We start from the raw sequence: 26,261 nt of genomic DNA on the forward strand, positions 1-26,261 counted from the left end.
TGTAATTAATTTTGTAATTACACTGTTGACCCATCCCTTTCTGTGAACGTGATTTCTCCAAGTACATCATGTTTCTGGATCAACATCCTTGTTAATCAACCAGTAAATATCTGTTTTAGGCTGACAATCAGGGTTAGGCGCTTCTACACCCTTGTTAATCAGCTGTCGTGATAGGAATAAATTATGGGTAGGGTTAGGTTAGGGGTAGGGATTGGGTTAAGTCTATATTTTTGGACAATATTGATCCAGGATCATCAAAAGATGTAGATCCAGGAACATGTCTGTCTTGGAAAAATCACGGCGACCCAACCCTTACACCCTAACCCACCCTGTCCCTAAACTTTACTGCATCCCACCTCAAATAGCAGCAACTACATTTCAATAGTATTACTATTAGTAAGATGGTAGACACATTAACCTATGTGGGTTTTTATTAGCCTATTTGATTTTTAGAATATAGATCAAGGTTCACCCACGTTTCTGAAAACAAAACAACAAGACAACCAAGCAAAATAATATGTGGGCTAATGACTGTCTGACAAAATATTTTAATGTTATAAATGAGTCTGTTTATAAATGTCTAAAATTGTATAAATTAGTCTATTTAAAAATATTTAGGCCTATTACTTTAAAAGAACTAAATAAATAAAAAATCATTAGAAATAAATAAGTGAAGACTTGTTTCATTCAGAGTTTTTTGCGTCAAATAAATTTTAACACTCACTGGTCCCCACTTGCTGTCATGATGTAAAATATACAATCTATATTTAAAGTGTAATTTTTATTCTCTCTCTCTGTCTCTCTTTCAAACATGAAGCTTAGGCTACATGATGAGCACTGCTTTCTCTGGATCAGTGGCTGTGCCAAAGCAGGTTTAAATATTCCGATCCGATGCTACTGTCATTTCAAAGGTTATAGCAGAATCTACATTTAGGGAATAAGATTGAACATGTGTATGCGGGCTCCAGGATCCAACACAAATTTTCCCAATGGGGACAGTAATGTGTATTGAATTTAATAGAATTTTCATATGAGGCTATAGCTTATGTATTTTTGAAGCCTATGTCATATTGGTACCAGCATAAATCATACCACATAATTTTAAATCTAATTACTAAACTAACTACAAATTTTATTTATTCAAATTATGTTACCGTGTCCATTTTTAATAAATACATTTTCTATTAAATATTATGATTATCCTGAATTATTTGAATATTGTTTTTTTCCAGGGAACTATGTTTCATATACTTTCATATACTATGTTTCATATACTTCTTATTAGTTGTATGTGCTTAATATTAACAATGGATTTACAGTATCATCTCAGTTATTCATAGCGACACTGTTTTCATCAGTGTTTAAACCTGATTGTTCTTCTGCAGAGATGAAAAGAACCAGTCGATAATCGTGAGTGGCGAGTCGGGAGCCGGTAAAACAGTTTCCGCAAAGTACGCCATGCGCTTCTTCGCCACAGTGGGAGGTTCAGCGAATGACACCAGCGTCGAAGAGAAAGTACTGGCCTCCAGCCCCATCATGGAGGTATGCTATGAACTAATTCTTGTGAGAATTAAAGTCACCACATGATGTTAAACACAGTTAAGAAACATGTTACGAACCCCTCTTTAGAACTCATAGAGAAAAGGGTTGCATAACATAAAGAAGGATACGTGAGACCTAAATGAAAGGCTAGAACATTTATTTAAATAAACAAAACTAAGAAAACACGTATCATAACGGAATAAACACCAAAATACTTCTACAAAAGATTACCAAACTATGATAAACAGAAACTAACAACAAGACACTTCAAGATATGAAAACAACAACAAAAAAAACCCCCATAAATTCCAATTAAGAAAGACAAGAAAAGAAAAGCAAGCTGTTGGCAGGTGAGTCTCCTCTCTCCTCCCTCACACCGTCATGCTCTGCTTCAGCGTCCTTAATAGCGTCGTTCACCAACGAGTACGATGAGTCGCAGGTGTACAACGACGCGCAGGTGCACGGGGCACACCTAGCAATCAAACTCAAGACGCAGAAAAAGAAAGAAAAATCAGGACATTGTAGATAAGAAACTCACAAGGCACAAGCCGTAACACTCCCACACTTAAAAGAACGAGGTTCTGAGTGAAGCTACAGTATTAGCAAATAGGAGTTACACCAACCCAGACATAGAAATTTCATTATACGTTTACCTAACCCCGGGAAAGGGCATCTGCCACGGCATTTTCACTTCCTTTCTTGTGATGAATCTCAAGAAAATAACATTGAGCCATTAACGCCCAACGCATCAAACGCTGGTTATGGTTGTACATTTTATTTAAAAAAAACAGCGGATTGTGATCAGTGTAGACGATGACGGGAGTAGAGCTACATCCAACATACACGTCGAAGTGCTGCAAAGCAAGCAACATAGCCAGAGTCTCCTTCTCGATAGTAGAATAATTCAACTGATGACGATTGAATTAAGAAGAAAAATAGGACACTGGATGGGATATGCCATCAGCACCACTCTGAAGCAGGACAGCTCCAACTCCGGTCGCGCTGGCGTCTACCTCAAGCTTGAACGGACGAGCTAGGTCAGGAGCAGACAACACCGGGGCACTGCAAAGGAGAGACTTTGCACAAAGAAAAGCACTTTGACATTCATCAGTCCAATTAAAAACAACCTTAGGACTGCACATCTTTGTTAAAGGAGCGACCACAGTCGAGAAATTCTTACAGAAGCACCTGTAATAGCCAGCCATCCCTAAGAATCTGCTCAACTCTCGCCTCGTAGTAGGTACAGGATAGTCAAGAATAGCCGTCGCTTTTGCGTCTACTGGACGTACCTGACCATTTCCAACCCGTTTTCCTAGATAGATAACAGAGGCTTTTGCAAAATCGCATTTCATCAGATTTAACGTTAGGGAGGCGGCTGTCAATCGACTAAAAACATTGTGCAAGGTAGAAATGTGCTCAATCCACGTAGAAGAATAAATAACTACGTCATTGGGTTGCCGGTGCGTTTCGTAGCCCGTATGCCATCCGCGTATACTGAAAGAAGAAATCGGGAGTCACAAAGGCAGAAATGTCAGAAGCACGTTCAGTCAATGGCACCTGCCAATAGCCTTTTAAAAGGTCTAGTTTCATAATGTACCGAGCTGTGCCAAGATTATCAATACAGTCCTCTATACGAGGCAACGGAAATGCATCAGGTACAGTAACAGAATTCACCTTGCGAAAATCAGTACAAAAACGGAATGAACCGTCAGCTTTAGGTACCAAAATGCATGGTGAACTCCAAGGGCTACTACTCTTTTTGGCAAAACCATTCTGGACCAGATAGTTCACTTCACGTTTCATGATTTCCCTCTTACCTACGGGGTAAGCTGTTTTATTGGAACTGCATTACCCACTTCAATATCATGCTGGATGACAGAAGTTCCAGACGAAACATCACTAAACAGGTTAGGATAACTCTCTACTAAGTCAATCACATCCTGACGCTGGTCACTAGATAAATAAGATAAATGAGATGGTAAAACTCTTAAAACCTCAGAATTCTTTAAGTGGCCACCATTTAACATTTCCGTGGACATTTTCAACCCATCATCTACATCCTCAGAATCCATTGTATGGGACAGCAACGACACTCGCTCCACGTTTGACACCGGTTTCTCACATTCAGACACGTTACTCAGTTTTCTCAGTTCGGGCCTTATATGATTTCAACATATTCACATGACACAAACGTGTCTTCCGTTGTCGTTCTGGGGTATGAACTATATAATCAGTGTCACTCAGCTTACTCTTAATCAAATATGGACCTGCAAAACGTGCAGCTAGGGCAGAACCAGGTGAAGGGAGCAACACCAATACTCTTTCTCCAGGCTCAAACTTCCGCACCACCGCCTGCTTGTCAAAACAACGTTTCATTTTCTTTTGAGAGCGAGAAAGAGCTTCTTTTGCGACAGCACAAGCCTTTTGTAACCGTTCACGAGTACGAGAAACAAAATCGAGCACATTACGTTTCTCAGTTGAACCGGTAACAAAAAATTTGTCTTTCAGTACTTTTAAAGGACCCCGTACATTATGCCCAAAGACCAATTCAGACGGACTAAAACCAAGTGACTCTTGTCGCGCATCACGCAAAGCAAATAAAACCAAAGGGACTCCATCATCCCACTCATTCCCCGCCTCCAGGCAATATTTTCGCAGACTGGATTTCAGTGTCTGATGCCACCGCTCCAGAGCCCCCTGCGATTCTGGATGATAGGCACTGGAGGTGACATGTGACACGGTCAAGGCTTTCAACACATTTCGGAATATTTTAGACAAAAAATTAGTACCTTGATCTGTTTGAACAATTTTCGGCAATCCGAAAGTTGTGAAAAATTTGGTTAGAGCTTTGGTGACAGATTTGGCAGTTATATTCCGTAACGGTATTGCTTCCGGAAATCGTGTGACAGTGCACATAATTGTTAAAATATACTGAGAACCAGATTTAGTTCGCGGAAGTGGACCAACACAATCTACAAGGACGCGTTCAAAAGGTTCACCCACAGCCGGAATAGGACGGAGTGGAGCAGGTGGCACAATCTGATTGGGCTTTCCTACTACTTGACATGTATGGCAAGTTTTACAATATTGAGACACATCAGTCTTCAACCCAGGCCAGAAGAAGTGTTGGAGCACCCGATTATAAGTCTTAGTTATACCGAGGTGCCCAGACCAAGGATGATCATGTGCCAGACTCAAAATATGCTGTCGAAATTTCGAGGGTACGACAATCTGATGGACCACATTCCAATCGTCTGAATTTTCATCACTCGATAATCGAGCATTCCATTTACGCATTAACACAGTGTTGTTCCAATAAAACTGATGGTTATGCGATGGTGATTTTTCACTATCCGCACTGAGACGACACTTCTCTAATGTAGTATCACTTTTCTGAGCCTCAATAAGAACATCACACGAAATAGGCAAAAATACGTCAGGATCTGGACAAACAGACTTTTTGATTGGGTTAACATCCAAATCTTCAGAAAGTTTATTTCTCTCAAACATCTCTGAAAAAACAGACTCACCCAAATTCACTTCATTCTCCTTCGTGAGACTTTTTCCCTGAGCGCGCGTCGTAACTACACTAGAAGCAAAAACATTTGGAAAATGTTGTGCAAGCGCATCAGGTTGTTGATCAATACATGGAGTATTAACAACATGCACAACTGGCATTACTTTGCCTCCAGCGAGATCATTTCCCATAATAAAATCAATACCTCTCACAGGTAGGGAAGAACGAGCCGCTACATTAAAACATCCAGAGACTAAATCAGATGACACCCAGACACGATAAAGAGGTACAGTTACAAAACCCATTTCTGTACCCTGTACAATAGTACTAGTATCACATGCGGACTCCGTGGAAAAAGGCAAAATGTCGGACAGTATAAAGGTCTGGAATCCCCCCGTATCCCGCAAGATCCTCACAGCCTTCTGATCCTCCACACGACCAGTCAACGATACATAACCCTCAAACACAAAAGGTTGAAAACACTCATCAGGCACTACAAAAGACGTGGGCTGCTGAGACACAACTTTTACTAAAACTGACCCGCGAGGTTGAATTGAACCATCCTGACGCTCTTGCTTTCGTTTTAAAATTCGACACTCAGCGAGAATATGTCCCATTTTGTGACAATAGCCACATTCCTTCCGAGTGCAGGCCATGGACTACTTTGATGATGTTTTTCTTACCTTTCTGGACATGGACTGTAGACCGTACACACAGTTTTAATGGAGGGACTGAGAGCTCTCGGACTAAATCTAAAATATCTTAAAACTTGGGTGAACTAACCCTTTAATTGGCTTGCTTCACATACACATTACCAGAATAATTTGTGTTTTAATTTAATAAACTTGTGACACCAAGTACTTACGTCATGTACAGCAGCTGTAAAGGTGCCCTCACTTCACTCATCACTCCATCTCATTGCCACACTTGAGCTGCAAAATTAAACTCAAGAATTGGCAGGCCTGTTTGAACAGATAAGAGCAAAGCAGGCACTTGTGCCCTTCAGGAAGATAATCTGAGTGCCAACGAGAGCACCCATATCTTACAGTCAATTTAGAGATATCATTACTGTGGAAATGAGCATTGGTGATAGAAGGGCCTCTTAGGATGGGGACATAGACTATCCTCATACTACAGGTGACTCATAACACCCCAGCTCAGACAAACAAATAATTCAAAATCATGGTAATAATTACTCATTCGAAATGATGCAGCAAACAGGATTTTAGGTTTACGCATCCTCAATTATGCTACACCCTCTGTTGTGAAATCCTTTCTCCACCCTTCTTATGTTCCATTATGCATCATAGTAATTTGATAACCTCCCTTTTCAGATTAAACCAACCAAAGAGTGACTGTACTTTTTTTTTTTTCTTCTGTGCAGGCCATTGGAAATGCAAAAACCACCCGCAATGACAACAGCAGCCGTTTCGGGAAATATATCCAGATCGGCTTTGATAAGAGATATCACATCATTGGTGCCAACATGCGAACGTATCTGCTTGAGAAGTCCAGAGTAGTATTTCAGGTTCGTCTCATGTAGGAATGGTGCTTTAAGATTCATTTGCAGCCTCTTGTGCTTTTCCAAGTGTTGAACATCAGTATATTTTTGCAGGCTGAGGAAGAGAGGAACTATCACATCTTCTACCAGCTCTGTGCTTCATCCTCTTTGCCAGAGTTTAAAGATCTTACCTTGAGTAAGTGGTCCAGTTAACTCGGTGACTAGTTTGGTTACTTGTAACTGTATTTTTGAAATCCAATTGTTTTTATTTGCCATTGACTAGGGCTGGGCCTTATGACGATACATACTGTTTGATGGCAGAAATAGGTTTTATAGGTCATCATAAAAAAATGTGAGGCATGATGCAGCTCATCTGTCAAATGAGGCTATGTTTACACTTGTGTGTTTTTGTTTATTATGCCTGTCATTTACACTACTCTGGCGTTTTTGAGGGTTGAAAACGAGAAAATGCTTCAGACCCCATTTTAGTATGAAAACTCTTGGGTTGTGATTGTGTAAACAGACCAAAACGGAGAGTTTTTGAAAATTATGGCATGGCTGCCCACATTCGCTCTGCGTATCCTTGATGACTGTGTAAACAGTAACATCATGCTCATAGTTGTACCCATAGATATGTATAGGTAGATTCCCCATTCGTCCGCTCCAAGCATGTAGAAAACGCAGTTTTAAAACAAAAATGCTTTAGGGTAAACAGGGCCTTAATGTAATGTTTTAAAGTATCTTCTTTTTTTTTTTTTTACTAATTAAATATTCATATGCACATTTTTTTTTATTATTATTATTAAAATGTAATAAAAATGTATTTGGAAATTTTATTGGAGGGGATAGGTGTCCAAGTCGCAACATCTAGCTACTGGGGTGTCTCAGGGCTCAGTTCTTGGACCACTTCTCTTCTCTGTCTACATGACATCACTAATTTCTTGCTATGCTGATGACACTCAACTGTGTCTCTTTTCATCCTGATGATTTGACGATAGCTGTTCTCAGCATATATCTATATATATATTTATATATATTGGGGTAGTTACTCAAAAAATGTAATTAGTTACTAGTTACTTCTGTAAATTGTAATGAGATTACTTTACTAGTTACTGCATTTGAAAAGTAACTTCACTACTAATTACTTTAATTTTACTTTTAAATTTTTTTTTTAGGGAATTTATTCCAAATTCCTTTACATTTTTCTGGATTCCATTTTTTTCAGTTTTATTTTTTTCTCAACTCCTTTTTAATGGTTAAATTTAATTATATTAATCAAAAAGCATGTCTAATTAATTTAAATCATAACACTTATACATTTTCTTAGCAATTTATTAAAAGTTTTTTAAAAATTACACGTTTAGGGCCATATGAAATGTTTTATTTTTTTTCACCATATGTTTGATTTTTTTTTTTTTAGCATGTGTAATTATTTAAATGCTTAAAAACATTTATTCATTTATTCAATTTTTCTTAAAATAGCCTTATGAAATGTTTTTTTGTCCCCTTAGAAATTCTGTTGTGTATTTAAAATTTTCTGATTATCAAATGAAGGCATAAAACATTCATTTAGATTTTCTTTTAAATATTGAAAATTAAGAAAACTTTATTTTTTAGTAAACAAAGGGAATTTACTATTAAAAATAAAACAAGAAGTTTTAAGCAAGAGATGCTTTAAAGCGCGAGAAATAGAGGTTTCCCCAATAACAGCTGGAAACAAAGCAGTGCTAAGCTCACAAACGCTGCTTTATCAGGCATATAATCTGCAAGTCTTCCTTCATAAATACAGTGATATAAAAACACTTGTTTCTCGTTTTGATATTTAAACATATAAATGTTAGGAATTATTATTATTATTAAACGTGCAGTACGTGCTAAGGTTTATTCAACAAAGCCTTTTGGAAAATTGTTTAGTTTTCAAATCGTGGCGAGTCTCCAAAAATAAATAAATGTATGGGAAACACATCCCACATCACAACCACCTGACCCCAACTTCAGTCTACTCATCACCTTGACTTTAACTGTGTTTGTAGAAGGCCAGACCAATATACACAGCACAGACTGGAAGTTAACTTAGGGCCAGGCGCGTGCGCCCGATGAAATCGTCTATAAAGTGACGTTTCAGCACTTGACAAACGGAGAGTGACTCCTAGGTAGCACTTGATGCACAGCTGTGCGATTGCTTTACGTGCAATGTTGGGAAACGCACGTCAAAAAGTAATGAACGATCGTAAAATTACTCATAGAAAACGCTCTTAAGCCCTAAGATCAATCGTTAGGGGACTTTAGACACAGGAAAATGCACCATATGTGTAACACAGGAAAGTGCGTTCCTGTAGTGTAGTTACCAATATTATTAGTGTAATGCGTTACTTTACTTTACTACCCAAAAAAGTAATATAGTTACTGTAATTGTGTGTGTGTGTGTGTGTGTGTGTGTGTGTGTGTGTGTGTGTGTATATATATATATATATATATATATATATATATATATATATATATATATATATATGTATGTATATATGTATGTAAATCTTGCTATGTGTACTGTCATAGGCTAACTGAGACTTGTCATAACGCTTTTTATGTTTTAAGATGTAATTTATTCCTGTGACAGCAGATTTTTTGCCATCCATTACTCCAGTCATCATTGTCATGTGATCCTTCAAAAATCATTCTAATATGCTGATTTGGTGTTCAAAAAACATTTAGTATAATTATAAGTCTTGAAAGCAGTTGCTTAACATTTTAGTGGAAACAGTAAACATTTTTTTCAGGATTAATCGATGAAAAGTAAGTTCAATATAATATATAATAGAATCTTGAAATCTTTTGTAACAATGTCAATGTATTTAATGTCATTTTTGATGAATTGTATGCATCCTATTGAATATATTTAAAAAAAGCTTTTACTGACGCCAAACTTTTGAATGCCAGCGTACATGATTTTGATCATAATGCTGCCACTGACAGTCTTTAAGTCTTACTCATTCAAATTGTCTATATTCACCCTCATGTTTTAGCCAGTGCAGAGGACTTTACCTACACATCTCTCGGTGAGAACATTTTTATTGAAGGGGTGAACGACGCTGAGGACCTTGTGAAGACAAGAGAGGCTCTTACAATGCTTGGTAAAAACTTCAGCAATAAATATGACTGTAACCAAGATTTTTCAACAAGCCATATTGAGTGTTAAACATAAATATTTATCATGGTGACACTGTGTGTTGTGCAGGTGTGAAAGAGATCGATCAAGTGAACATCTTTAAAGTAATTGCCTCCATCTTGCACCTGGGGAACGTGGGGATTGTGTCAGAGAGAGATGGAGAATCCTGCCATATCAACGTAAGTGTACAACAAATATGGTGTCTTTTTATTGTATGCCATTTATTTTATCACACAACCATTAAACTGCTGACTATCCTTCACTAAACAATTACAATCTCTTTTTGCACCTGCAGAGGGATGACACACATTTACATCATTTCTGTCGGCTGCTGGGTATAGAGCAGGAACAGATGGAGCACTGGCTGTGCCGCAGGAAGCTGGTGACCACTGCCGAGACCTATGTGAAGAATGTGTCCTATGCCCAGGCGGTCAACGCCCGAGACGCCCTGGCTAAACACATTTACGCCCATCTCTTTGACTGGATCGTGGAGCACATCAATAAGGCTTTGCACACGTCCACCAAACAGCACTCCTTCATTGGGGTGCTGGATATCTATGGGTAATGCTTGTGAAAATTAGAAAGCATGAAAGTACAGCTTTAGAAACGTAGCTCTTTGTGTTCTTATGTACAGTAGAGTAATATGTCTTGTCTTTTGACCTTCCCTTAGCAGAAGCTGCATTGAGTTTTTAGAGTCAGCATTTGCCTTTAAGCCTTTCTGACCATGGGACTAATTACTTTCTCAAAGAGGGGAACTTATTGATCAGCATTAGAGTAAATAAGCAGAGAAGTGCCAAGCTATAGGATGCAGAGAGAAGTCTGGGAGGTGTTGTGTTTGTTTTCAGGGAAGTCGGATTGATTTTGTTAACATGTCTTCACCTCCCAACAGATTTGAAACATTCGAGATCAACAGCTTTGAGCAGTTCTGTATTAACTACGCCAATGAGAAACTACAGCAACAGTTCAACTCGGTCAGTAAAAGATTAGCAATAGATCCATATGGTTAGTGTCTTTTGGGACACTCGTGCTATGCAGTGTTTAGATAAATGGTACTGTATATACTTAAATGTCTTAATATATTAGATAAAATATAATTGCATAGGCTAAATAATGTATATTCTCAATTTTTAAGGTTAGACAATCGTATTAGCTTTGTTTTAGATATGTTTTTATTTTTTTTTTATATTTTGCACAGTGATTTAAAGATTTTTCACAACAGAACTCTGAACTCTGAGTCTTATTTAGTTTCAATTTCACTGTCACTCATATGGAGTATTTAGACGTATACTGTTTATTAAGTATTAATTTATTAGATGAAGTATAATAATAGTGATTATAATTTTTTTCTCACGTTTTAAAATTGGAAATTAGTTTTGTTTTATTTTAATAACTTTTATTAATAATAGTAACTTGTATTTTTTCAACAAAAAAACAACAACATTTTTTGTTATTTATTTAAACTACTTTACTTTAACTACTACGTTAGTTTGTTCTTGAGTGTTGTGCACATCTAGAGTAAAAAAAATCTGGACATTTCCTAAATAATAATCCATTAAAATCCATTCATATTCTCAGGAATATTCTTTTAATTGATAATAATTTTATAGTTTTTCTATATTACTTTCTAATCAGTTTTTTTTTTTTTTTTTTTTTGTGGCTTTCAGTATCACTTTCTATCCTACTAGTCTTTTATATTATTAATTTGAATAACAAAAGCCAGTTGCATAATCATGTTCTAGGACATTTTACAGTTTAGAATTGCAATTGCATTTAAGAATTGCGTTTAGAAGTAAATAGATTATACGGTGTAGAAATACAAAAGCGTTCATTTTGAAAAAGTTAGAAAATGTACTACATGACAGGAATTACCCATGTGTTTGTCATGACTCTTGGCTGTATTTATTTTCAAATGTAATGTATTTGAAGCATTTACCTAATGCATATACATCATTTATTCCTTAGCATGTGTTTAAACTGGAGCAAGAAGAGTATATGAAGGAGCAGATCCCCTGGACACTTATAGATTTCTATGATAACCAGCCGTGCATTGACCTCATTGAAGCCAAGCTTGGTATTCTGGACCTTCTTGATGAAGAGTGTAAGGTGAGTCATGAGCAGAGAGAAAACAGTTGTTGAGAATACGATAAAGAGAATTTGAGAGGCGTGTTACCTAAACAGGTCTCTGAACAGAGCGTCTCATTTAGTTTTAAAGACCTCTGCCACTTTGAAGTTTTTGAGTATGAATCCGAGCAGCTTCATGAGTCTAATCATGCTATTTCTGCTACAGGTAACCTAGTTTTCAGTTTCCTGCAGTTCAAAGTATTTTTCTTTACTGCATCTGACAGGTGCCTAAAGGAACGGATCAAAACTGGGCGCAGAAGCTGTACAGCCAGCATTCAAAAAGCGGGCATTTCGAAAAGCCCAGGATGTCCAACAAGTCTTTCATTGTGGTCCACTTTGCAGATAAGGTTTGTTCAGCTTATACTAAACACACTATAAGGCTCAGGGTGTTGCTGGGACATAATATTACCAAACCTATCATGCTTAAAGGGATAGTTCACCCAAAAATTAAAAATTCTGTCATTAATTATTCAAACTCCTGTCAGAAAGCTCTCGGATTTCATCAAAAATAAGTTAATTTGTGTTCCGAAGATGGACTCATAATGTCTTGCGTGTTTGGGACGAAACAAGGGTGAGGAACTAATGACAGAATTTTTATGTTTGGGTGAACTATCCCTTTAACTTCATAAAACTCTCTTTACAAAAAAGCAGGCTTTTCACACTTTAACCCTCATGTGGTGTTCGGGTCAATTTGACCCGGAGAAGATTTTCTTTTTCCCGAAAATAATAGTTAATGTTATCGCTTTGGACTGAAACTTAGTGACTTTGTTCCCAAAGGGTATAACTACAATTTAAAAAAAATTGGGAAATTTTCTTACTTTTTTTGTGGGGGTTTTGTTACCATTGTTACACTTGTGGTGTTCCCGGTCAAAAAATGACCGGCCTATAAAAAATAGCTCATAAATCACTCATTATACCATTATTTTCACCCAATCTTGGATTCAATCTTTTTGTCAACTTGTTCTCTTTCAATTAGGACTGGTTTTATATTTCTGTTTGCATCTGATTAATCGTGGGCCTCATTTATCTGAGAGTAGGCATCTCGTTTTTTTGAGTAAAAAAACAAATAATTTATGAGTAAATTTGGAAATATGAAAAAAATTATGAAAAAAAAATGGCTACTGTTGATCACACTAGTCTACTCCAATGTTTCACCAGGAATTTTGTTTTGAAACTTTTGTTTTGTAAAAAATATGGCACATAGTCACACTTGTGGTGTTCCGGTCAAAATGACCAGCCTATAAAAAATAGCTTAGAAATCACTCATTATAACCATATTTTCACCCCAATCTTGGATTCAATCTTTTTGTCAACTTGTTCTCTTTCAATTAGGACTGGTTTTATATTTCTGTTTGCATCTGATTAATCGTGGGCCTCATTTATCTGAGAGTAGGCATGGTCAAAAATGGTCACAATGGCCGACCATTGAAAGTGAATGGGAGAGACTGAAAATAACAGAACAATTTAGTTTTCAGGAGCATGTTCATTATTTTCATGTACACATATGTGCATATGTGCTTGCAAACATCGAGCCCTTGGACCTGTGCATGTATCGATACATTTATACACACGCTACCCAGACACACACACGTTAAAACACACAAACCTTTTTTGAGTATTACACAAGGAAAACCTTCAGGAGGAGGCGGTTCCTAGAAGAGCTGGGAAAATCCATGGTGAGCCCCCTGATACAGAGGCGCCAAAATATACCCCAGAGCACTGCCCTCTGCTACATTGGTGAGAGACATACAAAACACCAGAACCAGGTCCTTCAGCTGGCACAGGCAAAGGAGAGAAACGAAAGAGATGCACTTTGTGTGCCCCAAAAGATGTGAAAACAGGCACTCTCTGTTTCAAATGCAGAGTGCACATTTGCAAGGCACATACATTAAACTGTTGTCAGTCATGTGCATAAGTGACACAAAATGACCAATTGCAAGTTACCTTAAAAATGCTTTTGTTAGGTCACTTGCATGAGTTCACACAGAGACCGTCACAGTTTCTTATTTTGGTTAGTTCATAATTTGGAAAACTGAAAGAAAATGAACAGTATTTGATTTGTATTCTCTATATGACAGCGTTAATGTGTTTATTTTTTGTATGTCACAATGGTCAGTATTATCATGGAACAGCACAAGTGTTACTGTGCACCCCTTTTCTGAAAAATTAAAGCATTTCAAAATACAAGCCCTGTGTTTTGTAATCTTCTACATTCACTTTCAATGGTCGGCCATTTTTGACCAGGGGAACATCACAAGTGTGACTTTGTGCAATTTTGTACAAAATAAAAGCATTTAAAAAAAAAATTCCTGGTTAAACATTAAAGTAGGCTAGTGTGATCAACAGATGAAACTTTTTTTCACCTTTTTTCACAATATTGACAAAATTATTAACAAATAATGCCTTTTTTCACTCAAAAAAACTGAGGTGCATAAGCCTCGGATAAATGACTCCTAAAATTAAATAGTTTGAAAATTAAATGCAAAACCAGTCCTAACTGAAAGATAACAAGTTGACAAAAAAGATTGAATCCAAGATTGGGTGAAAAATATGGTATAATGAGTGATTTCTAAGCTATTTTTTATAGGCCGGTCATTTTTGACCGGGAACACCACAAGTGTGACTTTGTGCATTATTTTTTACAAAACAAAAGTTTCAAAACAAAAATTCCTGGTGAAACATTGGAGTAGACTAGTGTGGATCAACAGTAGCCATTTTTTTCATAATTTTTTTTCATATTTCCAAATTTACTCATAAATTATTTGTTTTTTACTCAAAAAACGAGATGCCTACTCTCAGATAAATGAGGCCCACGATTAATCAGATGCAAACAGAAATATAAAACCAGTCCTAATTGAAAGAGAACAAGTTGACAAAAAGATTGAATCCAAGATTGGGTGAAAAATATGGTATAATGAGTGATTTATAAGCTATTTTTTATAGGCCGGTCATTTTTGACCGGGAACACCACAAGTGTGACTTTGTGCATTATTTTTTACAAAACAAAAGTTTCAAAACAAAATTCCTGGTGAAACATTAGAGTAGACTAGTGTGATCCACAGTAGCCATTTTTTTCATAATTTTTTTTCATATTTCCAAATTTACTCATAAATTATTTGTTTTTTACTCAAAAAACGAGATGCCTACTCTCAGATAAATGAGGCCCACGATTAATCAGATGCAAACAGAAATATAAAACCAGTCCTAATTGAAAGAGAACAAGTTGACAAAAAGATTGAATCCAAGATTGGGTGAAAATATGGTATAATGAGTGATTTATAAGCTTTTTTTTATGGGCCGGTCATTATCCCTTTAACTTCATAAAACTCTTTTACAAAAAAGCAGGCTTTTCACACTTTAAGCTGTAAACCATTTCCATTTTGAAATCCGTATCAGGTTTAAATTGAAAAGATGGCGTAAATATTTTTTGTGGAAATGAGCAAAATGTGTGTTGCGCAGATGGGCTCACTGAAACCCAACTTATGAAATTGTGAAAATTGTGTTACACAACACAAATGATTTGGTTAATAATGCATGATGAATGCAACCAAAATAGACGATTCTTCTTCATGCCGGTTTGGAGGCACAAAAATGATGTAGCATGTTATTTTTAGTGTAGTACTGATGAATGCATCACACTTGTGACATTATGACAGGTTGAATACCAGTGTGACGGCTTCCTGGAGAAGAACAGAGACACTGTTTATGAAGAGCAGATAAACATCCTCAAGGCCAGCCAGGTGAGCACTGTATATTTTTATTAAATTTTATTCTTAACGTTGTTTTTTTTATTTCTTGTTGGGGCTTTTATTTTATTTTTTCTCAGTGTATTTAACTCCGCATCCAGCCAAGCCTCTGTTTATGCTTCATGCTTCCTCATGTCTGCATGATTGAAATCACACTTCAGCTCATGTTTTGCTCTCTGGCCTGTTTAAGCAGTTAATTGACTTAAAGTTTTCAGACAAACAAGAGACCAGACCTTGTCCACACCTAGCACTGTATCACTCGAACAGCCGGATCCTTCTTAACCCGAGATTTAATAGTATATCCATTGTCTTTGTCAATACTGATCTGTCTCGTAGTGTTTTGTCATGAGGTTTCTTGGCAACAGAATTCACTGGAATCTAAGATAAGTTCATTTGTAGACAGCAGCACATCAGCGTCTACAAGCTAAAGATCTTCTCTGCGGGACAGTGTCGAGTTTTAAATGAAACTTTGGCTAGGACTCTTGTAATGAGGTGTCCCTGTGGAAGAAGTGCAATTTAAACATCAGTTCGTCTCAAGTGCTAACTGTTTTCAGCACTGCTATCTGAAGTTTAAATATGTTTTCCCAGCTATGTTCTCTTCAGGATATCTGCAGTGCTCTCATCAGGCAGGGCCCTCATTGTGGTTTTTATCGATGAAATGGTGAAGGCTTAGCTCTTTCATATTAATTAGGTTGTACACAAATAATTAAACATGATCTTTTGCTGTTTTAATGAGAAGTCTGTGTGATGTCAAAAACTTCATTATTTCATCTACCACTGATCAGCACTTAAAAAATACTATTTCAAGTACGTATTTTCTTATTATTGGAATACTTTGTCCAAAAATGAAAATGGTGCAGAAAATTTAGCAATCGTCAGGCCATCAAAGATATAGATGGTGTTGTTTTTCATTGGAACAGATTTGGAGAAATTTAGCATTACATCACTTGCTCGCAAACAGTCGAAACAGCTGATAAAAACATCACAATAATCCACAAGTAATCCACACCACTCCAGTCCATCAATTTAAGTCTTGTCAAGTGAAAAGCTATGTTAGAAGAAAAAAAAGTAAAAAACATAACTTTAATGTAATACTTACTCCATAATAACACTTCCTCCTATGAAAAAAAAACATCCCTATTGTCTTTTTAAAATCAAATCATAATTGAAATGTTTGTTTAAAGGAATTATACATTTCTGATTAAAAACCAAACTAATCTACATTTTGGATGAACTGAGGGAAAGTAAAAGTTTTCATTCTGGGGTGAACTATTCCTTTAAAAATACTATATTTTTTCTTGCTGATTTAAAACAGCAAATGAAATCCTTTTCAGTCTAAAACTATTTGTGGTCACACTTTATTTTAAGGTCAACTCTTGCTATTAACAAACCTTTAGCTATGATTTTTGCCTCAATAAACTCCTAATTTGCTGCTTATTAATAGTATGGCAGTTGTTAAGTTTAGGTATTGGGTAGGATGAAAGAAAATGTAGAATATGGTCATACAGAATATTTCCTTTATAAGTACTATAAACAACCAATATGTTAATAGGCATGCTAATAAGCAACGAGTTAATAGTGAGAATTGGTCCCTATACTAAAGTGTTACCGTCATTTTTTTTAAATGATAACAAATCATTTGAATTTTAAATTTGACTTAAATGTACTTTCCAACCCTGTACTTTCCAACCCTGTTCAACTCGGGATACCACTGTTAATTTGTATTTAGTCCAGCATCTCTGTTTATCAGTGTCATCCTACTGTATCAGACTTACAGCGACAGCAGTTTAATGATGTCATCTGTATTCTGTCTCCGAGCCTTGAATCTTGGCAGGATCATGGTATTAGGGATGCATTGAAACACACTGTGCACCAGCCTTGTGGTGGAGGCTCAGGGAGTGGATTTTAAAGGGCTTCCAAATGTGCTTTGAAGTGCTGCTGCAGTTGAATGCAAATTTTACGCTAGTCTAGCTAGAATAAAAAAAGTGTGCCCCTTATGTAAGATGTGATGCGTCTGTAATATCAATGGAAAGCTTTAAGCAGTCAAGATTTCTTCATGTGACCCTTATATAATCAAATGTGTTAATATTCTTGTGCCTCTACTAAATATATTTAAATTATATTCTATTTTCTCTTTTGAACACTTTGACTTTTGACTTTTTTGGTACAGTTCCAGTTGGTTGCAGATCTCTTCCACGATGGTAAAGATGCTGGTCCTCCCTCCGCCACCAGCAAGACCTCCAAGATCAATGTCCGGGCTGCTAAACCAGCTCCAAAAGGCCACAACCGAGAGCACAGAAAGACTGTGGGAACCCAGGTGAGAATTGGTGGCCAGTTTTAGATCCAGATTTATGCTGGACAGCGGTTTCACTGACGCTCTGTTGCGTATTAATATTAGGTGCATAACATAATTATAAAATGCAAACCTATTCCTATTCACAGTTCAGGAACTCTCTACATCTTCTGATGGAAACCCTGAATGCTACCACCCCTCATTATGTGCGCTGCATTAAACCCAATGATTTTAAGGAATCCTTTGTGTAAGTTTGGTCTTATCAATTCATTAGTACTTATCTAGTTTATCTTGCATATAAATAGAGCGGTATACAGCAAATTAATTTAATCTGCCAGAGAACATTAGAGTCATGCTGGTACAGAGACATTTGATCGACCTCAATTGCACTGTAAGTTTCCTCCAACAATCAGACATCAAATCTCCTCTAAGAATTAGCCGATACGGTTCTGTAAAATAGAATTAAAACCAAAGTACTTGCTGATTTAACACTTTTGTTAATTCTTTTTCCATGAAATGTTTGAGGCGAGTGAAAACCTGATGTAATATTGACTGCTCTGTTCCAAAATACTGTAGAAAAAGAAATGTTTCTGTCTTATATAGTATTTGTCAGCTTTTTAATGTTACACCATATTCTTCTTTAGTCAGTCATATTTATTTTGTAAAATTCACATTTCTAAGAAAGGACAGGGTCTTGTTTTGCTCTGTTTGTGTCCTCTGCAAATTCAGAGCACAAAAGCCCCTTCACAGATGCTAAATTGAGAGGGTTTTGTCGGTCACATGCTCTTAAGGTTGTGAACACACAGTCACAGAGGTCTGAGTCAGATAGCCTCCTGTCCCTGAGCGGACTGCAGTCTCCCAATGCCACTCTCACGGGAGATGTGCTCTATGCTCAAAAGAAAGATCCGGTAGGTCTAGGTAACACCCCAAATCTCTTGTGGTGTGACATGCTCACTTTTTGTAGCCAGGTGTTGCTTTTTTAGAATCTTCTTATGTTGGTTTTCACAAAGATTCCTCACTTTTCGATTGCTCTCTTGCTTTCTGTAGGTTCGATTCTAGAAGAGCTGTTCAGCAACTGCGAGCATGTGGAGTTCTGGAGACCATCCGCATCAGTGCGGCCGGCTATCCATCCAGGTAACGGATCTACAGATTCCTTAAAAGGGCTTCAGGGCAGGGTACACATGGAACTCTTATGCTTTTTTTTTTAAACAAGCACTTCATATACATGTGCATAACCTCATGCTCTTACTAATCGTTGGAAATTATAGAACTATGGAAATCAAAGCACAAATAAAGTTTATTTTGGATGCTTTTGCCTCATCACATCTGATGTCATTTCTTAGGTGGACCTATCCAGATTTCTTCAGCAGATATCGGGTGCTCATGACAAAGAAAGACATGACCATTGGGGATAAGAAGCAGGTTTGTAAGAACCTGCTGGAGACATTGGTAAAGGTAAGAATACCATGGCTAGAAATTACTCAAATGTAAGTTGCATGGATAGTGTTCACTCTCATCCTGGTGTCGTGGTTATACAATGTTTGTCTGGACATTTACCCCAGCAGTTTTGAAGTACTTTTTACTTTTATTTATTACCATGCTATTGTGCCATCTATTACCATGTTATTAATTAAGAAGATTGATAAGCTCAAAATGTATTCCTATCCTAGAAATTAAAATGTTTTGTAAATATTTCTAACATTTCTAACATATACTCTGATTGAAGGTTTGGGGTCTGTAAGATATATATATATATATATGTATGTATATATATTTTTTTTTTTGTATATATTTTTTTTTATGTGTTAGGATGCATTTAAATACACACACATAAATGCTTAGAAATAATATGTTTTAATCGCAATAAACTTTTAAATATTTTTACGCTCTTTAATCTCTTTAATAAAAAAAAACTGAATAATTTAATACAAACGAGTGACTAGTGATATAAAGCAATTTGAGTTTAAAAAATCGTCGAAAGAAATTAGCCTATTGCTGTTTTTCGTTTGAAATGTGTAGAATGACAGGTGCCACATTCAATTTTTTTGGAGTATACAAGTGTAATATATTCAATTTTACATCATGAAATGTAACATGATTTTATCATCGTAATTTTGACTTAATTCAAAAACAAAAAAACATAAAATTCTGAATTAAATTAGTAAAGAATCAAAGTGAAATATGACCACTTTGCCATTAAAAACCAAAACTAAACTATTATAATGGCTGCAACCGCAGCTGTGTAATGAGGATAGCGACACAGGCAGAGAAATCTGATTAGCCCCGGGCCTGGCCTTTTAAGGCTCTATATTAGTTCCCTCGTTTCAGTTAAAAGCTCCCCCTGGGTTTGGCGGGCCCGTATAAGTACTACCTATTTTTTTGATAGGAGGTAGCAAACTCTGACAGGGTAGCAGTGATGGACAGAACCCCCGCCGGGGCGTGAAGTGCAGTCTGAGTACAGGCCAGCGGGGGTAGGGGGACGGTGCCAGAGGGCTGCGCCAATAACTGTAGAACTGTGTACTGTAGAACTTTTTTTTTTTAAACATATGAAATAGTTTTATTGTAATTAATACAGACGTTAAAATTTATGTTCACATTAGTGCCGTCATTCAGGCTGTTCACAATATGTTTTAGCGTGTAATGTGTTTTAATTAATGTCTGAATTAATCTGTTCTAATTTTAATTAATCTGTAAACTAAAAAAAAAATGCTATTAATGTTCATGCTTATTTTAAAAATGGAAATGTCCTAGGCTCCTACAGCTTTGTGAGCAGTTGATAATCGACGGACTGTTAATAATGTTAATAAGTGTCGTCATTCGGTTATGTTATATTATGTATTATATTATATATATGCACGGGAGGGGTGTTCGATTATCGATTATTACTGTTGCAATTTTCATAGTCATGAAAATAAAGAAAACCCTTTGAATGAGAAGGTGTGTCCAAACTTTTGGTCTGTACTGTATATTAGTTTAGTTTAGTGCAGAAAAATAGCGATTTATTGCAGCAAGCGGAAAAGTCTGCCTTTCTCTCATGTTAAGAACTTGCTGCTCATAACACCACAAAAACAGTAAACTTGTTCAAATAAATGACGCAACATATATATTATCAAATATCAAAAGCACATTTCCTACCAGTTGTGTGTAAAGTTTTATTAATTAATAGCATTTTGGACACATGAGCAATGTCCAGAGGTTACATATTTGCCTTCTACAACATAAAAAATTATTTGTAATGTTGATATTTGTCATGAATAAACCTGTTAATTGTGACTCTTAACTTCATTTCTCCTTCAGGACCCAGATAAGTTCCAGTTTGGGAAGACGAAGATTTTCTTCAGGGCAGGTCAGGTGGCCTATCTGGAGAAGCTCCGAGCTGATAAGTTCCGCTTCGCCTGCATTAATATCCAGAAGACCGTGCGAGGATGGCTCCAGAGAATTCGGTACCGCAAGATCCGCAAATCTGCTATGACTCTGCAGAGATACGGCCGGGGTTACTTGGCACGCAGGTGAATGTTTTAGTAGACGGCTCTTAGTTTGAACTTCACTGGCATGTTTTTCGCTCTACTTACAGCCCTTGTTCTCTCATTCCCTCTCAGATATGCAGAGATGCTTCGCCTGACCCGAGCAGCACTTATTTGTCAGAAGCAGTACCGGATGGTACGAGTTCGACGGGAGTTTCTGAGGACCCGTCGGGCTGTGATCACCATTCAAGCCTTCACCCGGGGCATGTTCATTCGCAGGTTATATCAGGAGGTACTGTACAGCCCTTTATCTTTTGTTTCTCACACTATTAATGTTTCTTTAAAGCACAGTTTTAAGCTGCATTTTCTGTCTTTTCAGTTCCTGCTCCATCACAAAGCCATGATCATACAGAAGACTGTCCGTGGTTGGCTCGTGAGAAAGAAGTATCTCCGTGCCCGATATGCTGCCATCGTCATCCAGTGTTTCTACCGCCGTGTACGTGCCAAGCGCCAACTCAAACAGCTCAAGATAGAGGCACGTTCGGCCGAACACTTTAAAAACCTCAGTGTCGGAATGGAGAACAAGATCGTGCAGCTCCAGAAGAAGATGGATAACAAGGTACAGGAGCATAATAGGATGCATGAATGATTACAGAGTGACAAAAATGGAAGTGGCATGGTGTTGACTAGTTATCTTCTTTCATTACAGTCGAAAGAGTATAAAACTCAGAACGAGCAGCTGGTTGTTACAAACTCTACTCTGGAATCAGAGGTCACTAAGCTCCAGAAAGAAGTGGAGACTCTTCGCAGTCGGCAGACTCCTGGAACGAAGGTGACATCACTGCAGGAAGAGCTTGAGAAGTTGAGGGCGGAGCTCCAGGAAGCCCACGCCCAGAGGAAGCAGATAGAGGAGGAGTTCAGCAACGAGAAACAAGGACTCCAACAGGTGAGAAAGGATGCTCGGAGAACTAGAAATTGATGTTTGTTGATGTTCTTCGTCTCAAGATTTTTTTTCATATTTCTGTGTCATTTGAAATGTCTGAGGCTAAATAGAAAAACAGGTCAATGCATTTAGCTTTTCAGTTTGCACTCTAACAGGGCAGCTGTTACATAACTAATGTCTGTCATGCACAAGCAAATTTAATAATGCATGGGAATTGTTTAAAAGGTTTGACCAACTCACAAAAGGTCTTTTGAAATGGAATAATCACTAGTAGTACTAGTATGCTTTTAATGTGATCATCTCCCATAAGTTAAAAATGATCAATTTAAAATATAATAATATATGATGTGTGTGTGTGTGTGTGTGTGTGTGTGTGTGTGTATATATATATATATATATATATATATATATATATATATATATACACACACACACACACACACACACACACACACACACACACACATATATATATATATATATATATATATATATATATATATATATATATATATATATATATATATATATATATCTAAGGGACATTTCAAATAGTAAGATGGTTTGAAATAATTGTAAATTTTATTTTAATTCAGCTCTTCATTTAAATTTCTATGCTGATAATATAATTTAGATTTGTGTAAAGACTTTTAATATTAAATTAGAGAACTGCAAAAAAATTATAATAATAATTAAAATGTCAAACTTGTTGACCCCACTGTATATAATCTAACCTGGCTTGCTTCCAGTTAAACTTGCTTGTTTGTCTGATGGTCTGAGATGAAAGGGTGGTGTGACTTCTCCTTCCTTTTGCAGAGGGTGGAGGAGCTGGAGAAAGAGAACACGCTTTTGAAGAAGGAGAAAGAAGAGATGAACCGCAGAATCCAGACCTCCAATCAGGGTGAGTTTCATGCTTCAGAGTCACACGCACACGCAGCGCATCTGGAGGAAGGAGTGTGAGGAGCGAAAGGATGTGTGGCTTGCCTGGAGGGCTGGGCTGGTTTTGTTTGACGCACAAGAGGGTCTGTGTGCAAAAGTGGGACGAGAGAGAGACTCAAACTGCATTGGATTTCAGTAGAGGAATGTGATACTGCTGCTTTACCTGCACAACTAAAAACTGACCATTGTATCAAGCCGGTTCACATGGGAGAATGCTATTTGAAACCCCAGGTTCGGTCTCAATAAGCTTTCTGTTTGTTAAATGTCGCTTATTTTCCTCAGTGCTGTTCAGCTGTCGAGGCTTGTTCAAAACACTATTTAGAGGACTGTTATGAATGCAGTGATTGTTTTGGTGACTTTCTTCAACACTGTCTTGAGTAGGAAACTAATTTTCACCTCAGAAGTTTAATTTCTGGTCTTTTATTTCGGCCAATCGAAAGAGTCCATTATTTCACAAATGTTGACGTGACTGTCATTCCAAATGACTTCCTTTTCATTTGCTGAACACAAAAAAACCCTAAAAACATATGAAATACCCTTTTGTTTTGTCATTTCTATAACAGTTATAACAAAAAGAAACAAGGTATGGTATTTCTGGTATGTCTTTATGGAGCTTCACTTGTTTTATTGCTTCAAATAAAAGGGTCAAAGTAAACGATGTCACAGGTTAATTATACCAATATCTTGGTATGATAATTATCTCTCAATTATAGATGGCTGTTTAATCAAACTACTATCAGGCCATACATCTGATAGCTCTTTCAGAAAGGATGTGATTATAGGCTTTCACACTGTACATACAACTTTGAGTACAGATGAGTTTGCTTTAGGTTAGTGGTGATGATTTTTGGATTATAATATGCATTTTGAATGTAGAGGATGTGCTCATTTTATTTCTGTTGAGATTACGGAATCGGGAACATTTTGTAACCTTCACATAGATGCTCAAAGGTCTTCCATCAGAGTAATAAACATCTTTTATTGATGGATAAAATGTCAATCAAGCCGAAGATCAATAAAAGATTGATAAAAGTGTTATCATCATCACTATTACATTGCATAATATTCAAGAGGACACGGTAACAGTGTGAATGTAAAATAAACTGGGATCTCGCACCTAAAATGGATCAAAAGAGGTTTTAGTTTTTCATAACCTTAGACCCTGAATAAAACCAATAAACATTTTTCACACACGTGATACAGAAATATTCAGCTTGTGAAAGTTGATACAGGTGAATGGGAGCTGCATGTTGTCTGACTCATTGCTTTATTCCTGTGAGTGAATGCCTTTGTTTTGTCTCTCATGTCTAGGAGGTGATGTGTCTCAGAAAGAGATCCGTCTGCAGGTTGAACTGGATGAGGAGAGGCAACGGTATCAGAATCTGCTGAAAGAATTCTCCAGACTGGAGCAGAGATATGAAAATCTGCAGGAGGACATGTCCTCCATGAAGGTAAGGCTTTGACAGGGAGTCTGAACTTCTGGAATTAGTTTTTTACTGTTGTCTGTAACATCTTTATGGTTGTAGTTCCAGCCTGGCCACCGGAGGAACCCCTCTAACCAGAGCAGTCTGGGCTCGGACTCTAACTACCCCTCCATCAATATGTCAGAGGTGGGAGACACTGATGACACCATCCAGCAGGTGGAGGTAAAGTCATTTCACTGAATCTGCTCATATACACCAGCAGACTGTAAAGACACTTCAGGATGAGCATCAGTTTGCTTTGTCTTCCTGCAGGAGATGGGCATAGAGAAGGCTGCCATGGACCTCAGTGTGTTCATGAAGTTACAGAAGCGTGTGCGAGAGCTGGAGCAGGAGCGAAAGAGACTGCAGACCAGTCTAGAGGAAGTAGAGGAACTGAGCAAACAGAAGGCATGAGTATTTGTCATGTCTTTCCTGCTTTCAGACCCTTCTCACAGTTGCAAGAAAACAATAAAAAAAAAAAAAAATTGATTTTTTTTTAAACAAAAAAACTGTTTTAAACAAAACTTAACTTTTTTTTTTTAATAGAACAATATTAAAAATTACAAAACTTTAAAAAAAAAAAAAAAATAGAGTAATCATTGTTTTTTTTTACTTTGATATTTTATGACATTTAAACTAAAGTCTGTTGGCTTTGACTGGAAATATGTCAACAAAGGAAAGATAGCTGACCGTTTTATCATCTGACAGGGTTTTTGAGGTAGTGAATGTATGCGTTAATAAAAATAATCAAGATTTGCTGATTGTTATGTGTTGATCATGACAGTTTTAGCAAGAGAACTTAACCTGGGTGACTGCTAAATGTTTCCCACTTTTTGGCCGTGGGTTACAACATAGCCAGCCGGTCATAAACACCGGTTATCTTTTCTGATGTTCCCTCATCTGAACTTGCAACAGCATGGTCCTCTGCTTTATCAGTCAGCTTGTGTTTACTTTTTTTTTATTTCTTTATTTATTCTTTTATCTTATAGGGAAATGAGCCCAAGAGCTCCACGTCAGAGGATGATATAAACGCAGACCTGGCCTACAACAGTCTGAAGGTAAGAGTGTTCAGCTCCGTGCGATGATCATGCCGCTCTGCCTCCGGTCAAATGTCTGTCTTGGTGCTCATTGATTTGTTCTGCACTTGGGCCGCTCTGCTGCTGCTGTTGCTCGCTCTGCCTGTTAAACTGTGGGTGAGTGGAACGATGCAGACATTTAAGACCAGGGCATTTTAAGAGGTTTGAATTATGGCAGGAAGGCACGTGGATGATGTTTTGCTTTTATTTATTTTTTAAATCTATTTGCATAAACTCTCAAATTCTTTTATTTTGTTAATTAACACTTTAACTTTCAGACTAACTTTGAAAAGTGCCTTTGCCATAGACACTGAATTTGACAAAAGAAAACACAGCTGTGTGGAATAGACAGAACGTTTAATAGGATGCATTGTCTTTAAGATCCGGTTGATTTTCTTAATAGATCTCAGTCAAAACACACAGAGGCAGAGGGGAGGAAAGCGATAACATTTTTGTTTTATTCAACCTTCTGTTTTATTTTGTCTGGCTA

The 26,261-nt window shown here is 37.0% G+C and overlaps 1 protein-coding gene across 3 annotated transcripts in view; it reads left to right on the top strand.

The window, feature by feature from the left end:
• Nucleotides 1-26,261, top strand: part of LOC127986105 (unconventional myosin-Vb) — a 54,633-nt gene that overhangs the window by 19,927 nt on the left and 8,445 nt on the right. For all 3 annotated transcript variants that reach the window (XM_052588322.1, XM_052588323.1, XM_052588321.1), the window contains exons 5-27: nucleotides 1,386-1,542; nucleotides 6,444-6,587; nucleotides 6,675-6,756; nucleotides 9,584-9,691; nucleotides 9,796-9,905; nucleotides 10,022-10,287; nucleotides 10,616-10,697; nucleotides 11,689-11,829; nucleotides 12,072-12,194; nucleotides 15,504-15,587; nucleotides 17,764-17,910; nucleotides 18,036-18,133; nucleotides 18,934-19,020; nucleotides 19,230-19,341; nucleotides 21,184-21,395; nucleotides 21,486-21,642; nucleotides 21,730-21,969; nucleotides 22,060-22,296; nucleotides 23,110-23,194; nucleotides 24,544-24,683; nucleotides 24,759-24,878; nucleotides 24,969-25,103; nucleotides 25,685-25,753. In XM_052588322.1, coding sequence (XP_052444282.1) covers nucleotides 1,386-1,542; nucleotides 6,444-6,587; nucleotides 6,675-6,756; nucleotides 9,584-9,691; nucleotides 9,796-9,905; nucleotides 10,022-10,287; nucleotides 10,616-10,697; nucleotides 11,689-11,829; nucleotides 12,072-12,194; nucleotides 15,504-15,587; nucleotides 17,764-17,910; nucleotides 18,036-18,133; nucleotides 18,934-19,020; nucleotides 19,230-19,341; nucleotides 21,184-21,395; nucleotides 21,486-21,642; nucleotides 21,730-21,969; nucleotides 22,060-22,296; nucleotides 23,110-23,194; nucleotides 24,544-24,683; nucleotides 24,759-24,878; nucleotides 24,969-25,103; nucleotides 25,685-25,753 — 3,136 coding nt within the window. The remainder of the gene's footprint in view (nucleotides 1-1,385; nucleotides 1,543-6,443; nucleotides 6,588-6,674; nucleotides 6,757-9,583; nucleotides 9,692-9,795; nucleotides 9,906-10,021; nucleotides 10,288-10,615; nucleotides 10,698-11,688; nucleotides 11,830-12,071; nucleotides 12,195-15,503; nucleotides 15,588-17,763; nucleotides 17,911-18,035; nucleotides 18,134-18,933; nucleotides 19,021-19,229; nucleotides 19,342-21,183; nucleotides 21,396-21,485; nucleotides 21,643-21,729; nucleotides 21,970-22,059; nucleotides 22,297-23,109; nucleotides 23,195-24,543; nucleotides 24,684-24,758; nucleotides 24,879-24,968; nucleotides 25,104-25,684; nucleotides 25,754-26,261) is intronic.

Source organism: Carassius gibelio, chromosome B21 (assembly GCF_023724105.1).
Source record: "Carassius gibelio isolate Cgi1373 ecotype wild population from Czech Republic chromosome B21, carGib1.2-hapl.c, whole genome shotgun sequence".
Taxonomy (NCBI): Eukaryota; Metazoa; Chordata; class Actinopteri; order Cypriniformes; family Cyprinidae; genus Carassius; species Carassius gibelio.